General features: G+C 35.9%; 1 protein-coding gene across 2 annotated transcripts in view; it reads left to right on the plus strand.

Moving 5' to 3' along the window:
* Nucleotides 1-4,255: 4,255 nt before the first annotated feature.
* Nucleotides 4,256-12,879, plus strand: part of LOC149006233 (phytyl ester synthase 2, chloroplastic-like) — a 35,900-nt gene continuing 27,276 nt past the window's right edge. For both annotated transcript variants that reach the window (XM_089165835.1, XM_089165836.1), the window contains exons 1-4: nucleotides 4,256-4,980; nucleotides 9,538-9,589; nucleotides 9,848-9,903; nucleotides 11,361-11,519. In XM_089165835.1, the coding sequence (XP_089021961.1) occupies nucleotides 4,467-4,980; nucleotides 9,538-9,589; nucleotides 9,848-9,903; nucleotides 11,361-11,519 (781 nt within the window). In that variant the 5' untranslated portion in view covers nucleotides 4,256-4,466. The remainder of the gene's footprint in view (nucleotides 4,981-9,537; nucleotides 9,590-9,847; nucleotides 9,904-11,360; nucleotides 11,520-12,879) is intronic.

A 12,879-nucleotide genomic window follows, 5' to 3' on the forward strand; every position in this document is an offset into this window, starting at 1 on the left:
ACAGTATACGTGGCACTCCGAACAAGAGCATCAGCTACAATGTTGATGCCTCTTGGAATATAAGAAAAGGAACAAGTTAACAGCAAGTTCTCCAGCCTTCGAATATTTGAAATCAATACTTTCAGATCAGATAAGTGTCTTGGTAATTAGTAATGAAGGCCCAGGATTTTGTAAATGATAACTTGTGTCCCAATCTGCTTTGACCCAAAAAACTCCTCCAAAAATCTCTTTCCTCATGGTTTTCACCAAAAGAAGAAAATTATTCATTCTTATTATTTGCAAAATAAAAATAACCGCAAGCACACGGTATCGTGTATCTAACGGGTCGATCTCATGGGGATATACCACTTTATAATTTAACCTCTTAATGGCAATATGAGAGTGCAATTATTCAAAATTCTTAATTAATTAATTAAACTAAATGAGCGGTCCTAATACATATATCTAAAGCGATTGAATTAAGACTAAAAAATAAAACAAACATAACATAACCATTTATCATCTAATAAATAAAAACACATAAATAAAATGTAGGAAAAAAATGCGAAAAATAAATAAATAAATAAAAATGAAGTGATCCGAGTGTCAGCTCTAGATCGAGGAAAATGGAGTATATTTGCATTTTGGTAGAAGCAATAAATCAAGTTGGCATCTTTTTGTTGATCGTGAATGGGTCAGAAGCATTTAGGCATCATAACCATTAAGGATAAGAAATGTAATACTTCCATCAAACTGATTTGCAAATATGAGGGGACTAAACTGGGATTGCTAATAACATTATGTTCCTAAACTGATAACAACTAACACATTATGTTTATGCATGGCAATTCAAAAAATTGATTTCATCAAAGGATGGAATTAACAACAATCTGGAGTAATATGGATGCTTTGGCAGACTATTTGCCATCAACTAAGAAAACATGGCCCATGGACATAGCAAAGATTGAACCCTTTAAAACAAGGAAGAAATAACATGTATGTAGAGAAATTCATTGAGAAACTGCATATATGAACGTCCAAAATCGTCAAACAGGGTGTGAAAACCTAAAGTATGGAAATTGTGATATTGTGATTTTGGGTGTAAGGATTTTGCAAATTTGCAAAGAAATCATCAAATATAAAAAAGAAGAAAAAAAAATATTTACAAATACACTCTAAACATTTGATTTAAACAGTTGGATACATATTTTATGTAAGACAACTATGTTACCACACAAGAAAATCCCCGTGCCGCTTACAATGGAGCTTGAAGGGATACGAGATACTCTCCTCCTTGGAAGATCCATACACATTAGAAGGCTGCAGGTCTCTGCTAGAAATCCATAAAATTGGACTTGACTTTGAGTTTCTAAAGTTTCAGTTTGTAGATAGAACTCTACATGTTTCGGTTGATTTCATAGCCAAAAGGAGCCAAACTTTTAGGCTTACGTGGAGTTTCCGACGTACCCCTTTTGTTTTCAACTCAAGCAAAGTTTGCTTGGGACATATCTTTGAATGCACTCCTGATTTGGGAAGAAAGAAAAAAAAAAGGAAAAAACTCCCCGTGCCTCCGGGACCGCATGTCCTTTTCTAGCCCCCCCTCCTGCCCAAGGACGATGTTCACATGTTGTTCAGATGTTGCCATCTCGCAATTTCTTCAATAATTGGAAATGAAATTGGTCCAGACCAGTTTTAATTTGAGTGTAGATCATCTTTCCTGATGGGACCCGATAGTAATACAACAACAAATTATGTAGGGGCTAAAGATAAAAATATAAATTATTTTTAAAAAATAAATCCCATCATTCAATAACTTTATGGGCCCTCCTGCGATGTCGGGGGACGAACTTTTTTAATTTGACCATTTGTGGAAAGTACGATATCTTTTTAGTTTTTTACCAAGAAAAAAGAAAAATTCCATATCTACCTCCTTTCCCCGCATCATCACCTCAATTTTTCCCGGTCCCACCTCTTTTGACAGCCAACCAATAACCTTTTTTTTTTTTTTTTTAACAAAGTCGAAATTATATTAAGTTATCAAGCCGGAGACTTGAGGCAAGCAAAGAAGGATTTACAATGCAAGCTGGTGGGGATGCACACCGGGACCTATTAAGCTGAAAGACCCTAGAGCTGCTGGCAAGATAGTCCGCTTGGGCATTTAAGGATCTACTAATAAAACTGAACCTAATAACCTATTGTACATATAGTTTTTCAACTCATTTAATTATATGATACCCATTACCCAACCAAAAAAAATTCCTTTAATTATCATTAATTTGAAGATCTTCATTTACCACTCATTTAATTATCATTAAGTTGAAAATTACCTTTCACCCTCTCAATTAATTATCAATAATTTGAAGATCACCCATTCACCACTCATTTAATTATCAATAATTTGAAGATCACCATTCACCACTCATCTAATATCATTAATTAGAAGATGTGTTCAAAACTTCAAATCCGGTCTCGGCTGTCTTTAGCTTTTTTTCCCCAGTAAACTGTTTGTCTTTTTCTCTTCTTTCTATTTTATTTTTCATTTTTTATTTTTTTATTTTATTTTTTTATTTTTATATTTTATTATATATATATGCTGAAAACAGGGCCGTCGTCAGCTTTTAAGTATATAAGAATCGATTAGCTTGAAAAACCCTTCATATGAAAAATCGATGAATTTGGTCCAAGTAATTTTTTTTTTAAATGATAATAGCAGGATTATAAGAACCACAATTTAAAAAAAATAGTTTTTTATTTCCAAAATTGTTATCGTGATGAACACATTTTCAGAAGTTTTCTAAAAATATCAATACAAATTTATGTAAAGAAATCACATATTTTAAATTTATATAACAAGAGAATCAATCAATGAGTTTAATATTCGTTATTATCTAATAATACAGATTTTTTACCCAAAAAAAATAATAATAATACAGATTTACTATCTTATTCAATTCAATTTTTATTTAATTTGATTTATTTTAGAATACAATCAAACTCATGCCTTGGCAGATGATTTATGCTCCTATCATGGTTTATTTACACAAATTTTCTTTAGATTTTTAAGATTTTTAGGTTTCTGACTTTAATTCGAATTTGAACCACATTTTCCAACCATGACCAATGTAAATGTAAATGGAGTCCAATTGACCCTCCTTATTGAATTTGATTCTCAACGAATTTGAGCCTCGGCTGACATTTTTGAATTTCTTGTTCAAGAAAATTCAGCACACACTTAGACCATCTCTTTCTAGAAAATAGACAATTTAGGAGGCTATTTGAGTCGGTTACGTAAAGCAACCAAGGAATCCTAATTGAGATACAACTCTTTACCAAAAAAAAGACATAATTGTGACACAACTCAATGCTTGGACTCATTCTCAATGAGCTATCAACATCAACTACCTATGAATTGGCTAACACCAAACGTATTGGACACCACTAATATTGTTCTTCCACAAAGGTTTAAAATTTTAATTTTTAATATTGAATATTGCGTCCGTCATATGATTTTAAAAGACATGTCGCCTTATATTGAGTGTTCTATCATGTGGGTCAACATAGTTAAGGTAACATAATATGTGACTATTTATTTATAAAGCAAAAAAGAAATGTTTTGATACATATCGTGTATCATTCTGCATCATGGGGTACTTTGAATCTTGCCCCCACCACGCCAATCACCTTAAGTTCGTACCAAGATTTAAACTATCCCACAATACATATCCATATTGCATACAATCACACTCGATATGATATACATAGCAAAAAAATAATAAATAAATAAATAAATAAAAAATAAATCTTATTTCTTTTTAATTGGTGAGGTTAAAACACATAAATTTTTATTTTTTGATATATGAGGTTTATCTTGGACACACCTAGATTGCATCTTTATGGGAGAGTAGTAGGATGGTTAGGAACCTGCCTCTCATTGTGGAGAAGTTTTGGGTTCAAAACCTACCCGCGGCATATGTAATATCCTTATCCCTATATATAAAAAGCGCTTTTGTACCCAAAAAAAATCTTTATGGGATGTTTTATCGTCTACAAGGGTCAAACCTATGACCTCTCTCCACTAAAAAGTATGAATTTTACCACATAAATTAAGGTAAGAAAATACTAGTAGAGATCCATGCAGGATAAGGACACATGGACCATGCTAGTTTTGTACATTTAATGCCTAGGATAATCTTGAATCAAATTTTGAATCTGACGGTCCAATATCTTGAATCAAATTTTGAATCTGACGGTCCAAAATTTTGGGTGGCCGCGCGTGTATTTGGTGAAGCAATTTCAAAGCACACACGAGCTAAGCTGGAAAGCCAATAATCTCCAAGACAGATCGAAAATCGAAAAATTGGGAAAAGAGAGGGCGCGAATCTTGTCTCTGTTTCCCATCCTCGCCGAGAGAGAGAGTTGTGCATAAACTTCGAAGGAAAAGGAGAAAATAGAGAAGCTGGTGCTTGGATCTTTAAATCGATTCATTCATGGCGACCGTCGGAGTAAGTTTAATCCAATTGAGTAGTAGTAGTAGCAGTAGTAATAAGGTACATGCACCTTATCCAGTTTCTCTTCTCCGACCGAAATTGTTATCTTCCGTCGCCGGAAAAGGCAAAGGTATAATAAGCATACGAGCTGAGGCGTCGTCAATTGCGGAGTCATCGTCGGTGGAGAGAGATCCGGAGTCGCATCATATCTCTTCCTCTGGTTCAGTTTCAGAGAACGGAAGGAGCGTATCAGGGAGTTTGAATACGAAGAACAAATCTGAAATTGGAAAATCCGAGACGACGGCTTCGTCAAATTCATATCGAAGGAAGTCGGCTTTCGAAGATAAAGTAGAGAAGGAACGGCGGTTGAGCATAAAGGATTATCTGGAAGGGACGAAGGATCTGATAAGCAAAAAATGGGATGCAAACGGAAAAGCTCCACCTCCTCGTTGGTTTTCGCCTCTGGAATGTGCCTCTCGATTGGACAATTCGCCTCTCCTGCTCTTCTTGCCAGGTATGTATGTATGTTTCATTGATTCTTAACTACCAGTATTACCAACTCCTCTTTGGATTCGATTCAGTTACAGGCATGTTACCCTTCTGGATTTGGTCAAATCTCCATTTCCCAGAAAATGAGAAATCCAAAATTGTCAAAGATTTTAAATCGATAACTAAACTAAACTATCACTGCATTTGTTTCGTCAATAAACTATCAGTCTATTTTACCCCAAAAAAATGAAAAAAAAAGAAGAAGGAAGAAAAATGAAACTACTAGTCTATCAGCTGATGATGGTGACATCTGGTAGTCGACAGGAGGGTGTCAATTCATATAAAATACTATACCGTTTAGATCATAACTTATTTCACAAGAGTGATACTGTAGTAGTATAACATAGGTTTGTTTTTTTTTTGTTTTTTTTTTTTTTGTACAAAGGGACTTATTAAGTCATGGATGGGGATATTAATATGCTTCAGCAAGAGTAGAACCCATGACCTCTAAGAGGTGTTGGTTTCACCATTATAATAACTCTGCGGTGGCGTATAACATAGTATTTATCAGAGAGTATAATATCACATAGTATAATCGATTGATAGATTTTATTTTGGTCATCATCAACCAATCATAGCGACTGACAACCCATAGGCCGGGTAGGGGCAAAAGGATTAATGAATGGTATGGATAAAATGACACAAATGAATCATGATATGCAACAATCGACATTTTTCTATATGAAAGCAAAGATGGAAGAAGATGAGTGAACTTAAGTTGAGGTGTATTATGGTAATTTTAAGTCATATTGGACATCTTGTCATCTTGATCATATTACAATAATAACTACAAGAAGCAGTATTTTCCCAACTAAATAGAGTAGGTTATATAGATTCTTACCCTTCAATCAACTTTGTCCAAGGCCATACAAGATATAATGTCTAAGTTATACATATTTTTTCTTACAACATCACTTAAGGTCATCTTAAGCATTTCCTTACGTCTTCTAATTCCTTTAATATGAATTAAATAATTTATCTGCATAAGGGCTTTGACAAGCCTTCGTTAAATGTGTCATGCCACCTCAAATAACTTTTTCAAAGTTTATCACTTATTGAAGCTATTTTTAGACCAGTTCTAATATGATCACTCCGTATCTTATCCTTTATAGTTTTGCTACTCATCCATCTTAGCTTCCTCATTTCAACTACAATGAGTTTATCTATATGATTATTCATAACAATCCAACACTCTCACTACATATCATAGCTAGTCGTTACAACAGTCCTATAAAATTTTTGTTTGAGTTTTAAAGAAATACATCTGATGCGGATCAATTATACTTCTGGATCCGATTGAGCCTCCTTTCGTATCCGGGACGATGAGTCCTGCAAGAAAGGTTAGATGGTTGTCGGCTTATGTGTCGGGCAGCCGTCTCGATGGCAAAGTCAGATAATGAACAGAGTGAGGTCTCGTGCAAAAGCTACAAGATTATACTCAGAGTGTATTGGATCCTTACCCGAGGGGTATGTCTATGCTTTTATATTTTAAGTGTTACCTTTTATGTATTTGGTAAATTAGCCCGACAAGGGCTGTTGTTTCTCCTAGGATTATGCTTCATTGTCGTTGGTCCCATTCAATCAGCTGCTGAGTTGACCTTCTATATCAAGGATGATTGCTATATATGTGGTGTATGTTACGCTTTTGGTCATGGATGATCGGCATCTTTCTCGATTAACTAGCATGTGGAGCCCCATCCGGGTCAAACCGGTCGGGTAGGAATCTTCCGTATCAACATCAATCACACAAGATTCCAAACACACCTCTCTACATTTTTGTCTATATTATTTTTTATAATTGAGCCAAGATATCTAAAACAATCGCTTTAAAGGATCTCATTCTCATCAAGTTTCATCATCTTATCATCAACTTGATCTATATATATATATATATATATATATATATATATATATATATATATAAAATATTATATTATATATATATATATATATATTAAATTATTAATATTATTTTTTGATGATGATATATATTTTAAATTTTCATTATATGTTTTTTTATAAAAAAAAAAAAAAATTTTAATAAAAAAAAAAAAAAATATATATGTTTTTTTCAATCATTATATATGTAAAGGGTCTTAAAAGATGTAAGGGACCTTTTTGTAAAGTATCCAAAGATAAATATTCTAAAATTAATATTTTTTTCTTCGACTCCAAAATACTAAAACAAGCACACGTAGAGAACTTTCTGTGGGGCAAGAATTGAGCAAAACTTTTTAGAACTTGGCCGGGCTGCAGTTTTATAGTATCACAAGCTAGAATCGGGATCACCTTTCCGTATTTGTGCTCCCCGATGGCTTCCAGTGAGGCTCACAGGAAAATTTTTGAGTTACTCTCACAGCAATCCCATATGGTGTGCTAGACCACAATTTACGAGAGGCTGAGAGGCAACCAACCTTCACAATCTCAATCTTGCAAGCGCTATTAACTGTTGCGGTTGCCCAGTGTCTTCTTCCTTCGATGACTTGTAGGGTTCGACATTGACATATTCGACGATGAACTCATGAAAAATTTTATTTTCTCGGGACTTGTTCGAGTTTCAGGATCAATGGAACTTGTTCGAGTTTGAGGATCTGCCCCCATTGCTCCACCTTGGGGATTATCCGTAGTCCTAATTACGATATGAACACATTTTATCATCCGATTTTCACTGCACTTTTTAAATCTCTTATACCCAGAAACTCGCGTCTGCGTGGACCGAGGTTTCTTGATCTTTCTGGTTACAAAGATCCAGCACCATAAACCTGTGCTTCAGTTTTTCCCAACCTACTGTTTAGTCTTCGGAAGATTTTGTTTTTCCTCTGTATTCATTGTTCGGAAACAGAAGAGGCTCAAATGGGTTATCGGCCGCACCAAAGTTACAGAATGTCTGACACTCATCATTGGTAACAGAGAACTGAATAAAAACACTCGCTTCCCCACCCTCCAGAAAAACAAATGCCACGAGATACACTCAAGTGGCCGCGGGGTGGTTAAGACCAGAGTCTTCTCCCACTGGACCTTCTGGTAATAGCTTATCGTTCGAGGAACTTAGGACCTGCGTTTATGCTTCGAGAAACACCAGAAGCAGCAGTTTTGACTCCAAAAACACTTCTTTTGGTTGTTTGATAAAACTTGCATCTGAAAGCAAAAACAGTATCTACAGGCGGTAAGGTTTCATTTTCATTGGAGATAAAAGATGAAGAACCGAACAATCCTTATAGTTTGGGTTGAAGAAGCAATGAATGGAAAAATTCTATCCCGCGCAACTTTAGGTTCGAAAAACAGGCGCAACAAGAAGTCAATTTATGCACAGAATAGTTTTATCAAAGGGCTTTTGGCCAATTTTTTTTGTTTCTCGAAGCAAGAAGCTCCAAAAGCTGATTTTTGGTCACTTATCAAATGGGTCCTTATTAGTAGCTGTGATGGGTGATGTCTTCCGGATGCACCAACGAGTCACTGGATCTCCCTGCAAGGCGATGTCCACTTTCACTTTGACGGAGTTCTTTGATGGGCCAGCAACTACTAGCAGAATAAGTTGCAGGTGCTTCTGGAAGCACTGTTCTCCTAAGCACCCTTATGGCTTCCACGTTTGGATTTCTGAGGATTGTTTACTATTAGGTTTTGTGAAAGGTTCTTTTTCTTGCTAGCTGACTCATGCTGTTTTGGCCAAATAACGATTTACTTACTTGCCTGTCGGAACTCGGTGCTATTCTTCAACTTGTATCGGGGTATGTGTGTTGTGGTAATGTTGTATACAGGGCTGGATAGAAATCAATTTGGTTTTAGGTTCAGGGTCAAAAGTAAATGTTTTCTACAATTTTATTCGGGTTTTTTTGTTTGTTCCTTAGATCAGTCGCATTTGGTATATTAGCCTTCTCTTTGTTATTCCTGTTTGCAGGTTGCATTTCTTTAATTTCTATTTAGCAGTCGCTTTTGAACTTTTAATCCCACTTTTAAAGAACCTTGACTAGTGTCGAAAATCCGGGGATTAATAGAAGCATGTCAAGTTAGGTTTGTGACTCCTTTGGAGTTTAATTATTTGAAAAGGCTCCAATCTGATGTGAGTCCTGCACTCACATGGTTCTGAGGGCAGTTGGCTTGAGTACTCATTCCTAGCATTTGGTATTTCAGCCTAAAGTGGCTTCCCAGTGGCTTCAAACTTGAACTTGATCTTTGCACTGGTAGTCAGAGCTTTTACATTCATTAAAGCTAACAGCCTCCTATTTATGATAATATGGTATGAGAAATCCCACTTGATAAAGTCACACACATTTACTATTCTTGTTCCTTTTTGCCATTGGGTGCCTTAACTTTTATGCCAATCCACACTTTTAATTCCCTAGATAATTTAATCTTGTGTTTCGGCCCAATTTATGATTCCCTCCTTTCACAACAAAGCCTATATCATACAAGATTATTTTATGCTTGAAACATGATTCTTCGTGAGAATTTTCAGCCTGCTGCCTAATAAAGTGTGAAACTTATTTTTAATATCTGTCATTACTCTTTCCTTGTTTTGCAGGGATAGATGGTCTTGGGCTTGGACTCATCTTACACCACCAAAGACTAGGGAAGTAAGTTTTCTGCTGGTAAATAAATTAAATGAAATTATATTCAGACTTCTTTATGTGACATTCCTTTTTTCAAAACTATCATCACTACGGTGGTACATCTATTACTGTTTGTTAGACTGGAAGGTTCCTTGATCTGAATATCTCCAAAGCAGTGGTGGGGATGGAGTTGATGCAATCCCATGAGTTGCAGCATTGTACTTTTATCAATATTGATATTCTGTAATATATGATAACTTTTCTTTTTTCCTTTGGATGAAGGATTTTTGATATATGGTGCTTGCATATACCCGTGATGAATCGGACACCATTTCAAGGTCTCTCTCTCTCTCTCTCTCTCTCTCACACACACACACACGCACACACACACACATGCACATGCACATGCACAGGCATGCACGCACATGTAGTTCTGCAGGAACGATGAATGAGGAGATTGTATCCTTCAATTGCCATTTACCTTAAAATTTAGAACTCCGTCTCATGTTTTTCCAAAGCTCACTTGAAAAAAAGAAGAAGCTCGATGAATTTACCTATAGACACACACACACACACACACAAAAAAAAAAAAAAAAACTACTTAAGACCTGGTGAAGAGGGACACAAAAAAGGGACCATTGTAGTTACCTTTTTTTTGGATAGTTTTTTTGAGGAGTGGGTGAAAGGGAATTGGATTGAAGATTTTTTTCATTAAGAGCTTCTTACTAGTTACTACTTCATAAAAAACTTATGAAGGGGGTGACTGAGTTATTGAATCTTTTCTTACAGAGGTACTGAAGGGGCATTTGATCGTGTCGTAACCAATCAAAATAAAATCCTAACTAATCTAGCAAGCGAAAGTACGGGGTTGAACAGGGGAACTAAAGGCAAGATTGAATTTAACAAAACAAAAAACAAACATTAAAAGCAAAACAAACAGAAAGGAAGACGGGAAACCCCAAGCTCCCAACCGAATAACCACACTCAAAGAATTAGGGATGGTCTTCCTAGATATGCCCTATCTTTGCAAGACTACGCCTGCGGAAGCTTGGCACGCTTAGTTCGCCGAGTTATAGAACATCTTTGGCCAAACCAAACACAAAAACAGAAGAGATAGAACAACAAAAATGAAAAAACAGGCACACACCCAAAGAAAAGGAACTAGCTACTCATACACAAGTTCATAAGAAAAATAAAGATGAAACAGGGGAGAGAGAGAGAGAAAGAGATGGGTCTTCTTCTTCAGCAAGAGAGAGATGAGAGCGCACGCCGCCCCCGGGTGGCTCTTTAGCTCCGCACACAAGAATTCTCCTACCGTAGATTAGACCTTATCACGGATTTTGGAAAACCAAACCAAAGTGTAGATATTCAATATCGTTCCATAGCATCTTGAATCACCGAAACAAGCCAACGGAGAGTTGCCCAAAATACAAGGCGGCTGTTACCCGTTCAGATTTATACCAATTTTGTTCTTTAGCTCCCTGTTCCAATTGGCAAGATCTCACTTTCAGTTTCTTGGGCAGCAAGTTGATGCCATGATTTAACCCAATATTAATATATTTGCCAACTTTACTCCATATTATCTCTATTCCAAATCCTATTCCGAAAATACACAAAATACTCAATTAGCTCTCTTTAATTAAATAAGTATGGGGAATTAAATCAAATAAATAATGGTAAATGCATGCTTATCAGCATTCTATTTTATTTTTCTCCTTTTAAATAAAATGTTTTGATTGGTAATTAATATATTCCTTCTGTATCTGAATTTCTTCCATCGCTTTTGTGGTACCAGACCTGGTGGAACTCATTAGCACAACAGTTAAGTCAGAGCATTCTCGTTCACCAAATAGACCAATATATCTTGTTGGGGAATCTCTTGGAGCTTGCCTTGCACTAGCTGTTGCAGCCCTTAATGCAGATATTGATCTTGTACTGATATTGTCTAATCCAGGTGAGGATTTGGTTCCCACAACCTGTGTTGGTAGCAGGTCTGAGCACATCGATAATAGTTTCATTACTAAGGTATCTAGATTGACATCCATGTTGAGGCTTGGATACTACTCAGCTATGTTCTAAGATTTATTAAAATAGATATTGTAGCCTTGAATTATTGCACTTGTAGGAGGAGAAATGATATTGATCATCATGTTATAACATGCAAGATTACTTATTTCCGTGGCTTGGTGAACAATTATCTTAATAAACCCCAAGGGGTAGTTGGGTTAGCAAGGGATGATTGCCTAAGGAAGCATGAGGTCCTATATTCGACTTCTCATACCCTTGTGATCACTTACATGTGGTATTTAGTGCTCTTCACTGTTTTTGGTGAAAGCTGAATGGTTTTCATTCAACCCTGGTATGATCCAGTCCATGTGGTTATGGTGTCAGTATGGACCCACACGATTAGTAAGGCCAAAGGCTGGACATCCATCTTAACCAAAAAAGAGAGAGGGGGAAAAAGAAGAAGAAGGGAGGAATGACTATCTTAGTGTATATATATATATATATATATATATATATATATATATATATATATATATATATATGTTTCCAAAGGTGGCCACTTCTTTTGTTCTTCTTTCTGCTTTATCGTCCTGCTTATCCTCTTTGTTTTTGGGAAGAGGGTGGGATTTCAACATTGCCATTGTATGAGTGGTATTTGAGCACAACTCTGTAAGGTTTTTCCCCATATCTCTGGAGAAAGAGGAAATGGAGATCTGGATTTGGGTTTCATTTTATAAGAGAGCATTTCTCTCTAGGATGGCTCTGGTATCTTCAAACCTTACTGTTTAGCTTTCTCATTATTATGTGTGGCCTTTGTGGCCAAAGGTTTTCCAGGATCTGACACTAAGATTATTAAAATTTCTACGGTGGTGGTGTGGAAATCTGTTTTGGAAGTTTTTAGAGGTTCTGTTGAGTTAAGATTGAACTCCACCTGTTGCATTTCCTTTCCACATTTGGGAGCCAGATGGGTTGTTGATGTTTAAAACTGGCAATGATGAGGAATTCTTCTGACATGGTGAAGGATGAAGTGGTAGATCCTTACCACTTCTCCCTTCTTATTGGGCTTCCTCAGGATTATTCTTGTAATAATTTCTGAATCTTCTAGAATTAATTTTTGAAGTAAAATGATTATTCTCAAGTTTTGGTGGTATTAATCTCTGGTTTACTCTTAGTGGAAGGCATGACGTATGTACTGGGTTTAAATCTGTGCTATATTGAAAGCATTGAAAGCATTGAAAGCATTGAAAAGCTTGTTGATTTCCCGAGCCTCAGTATATTTGGGAACTGAAAATCAACACTGAAATTCA

This window comes from Hakea prostrata, chromosome 8 (assembly GCF_041222555.1).
Source record: "Hakea prostrata isolate BN-2017 chromosome 8, UWA_Hpros_2, whole genome shotgun sequence".
Classification (NCBI taxonomy): domain Eukaryota; kingdom Viridiplantae; phylum Streptophyta; class Magnoliopsida; order Proteales; family Proteaceae; genus Hakea; species Hakea prostrata.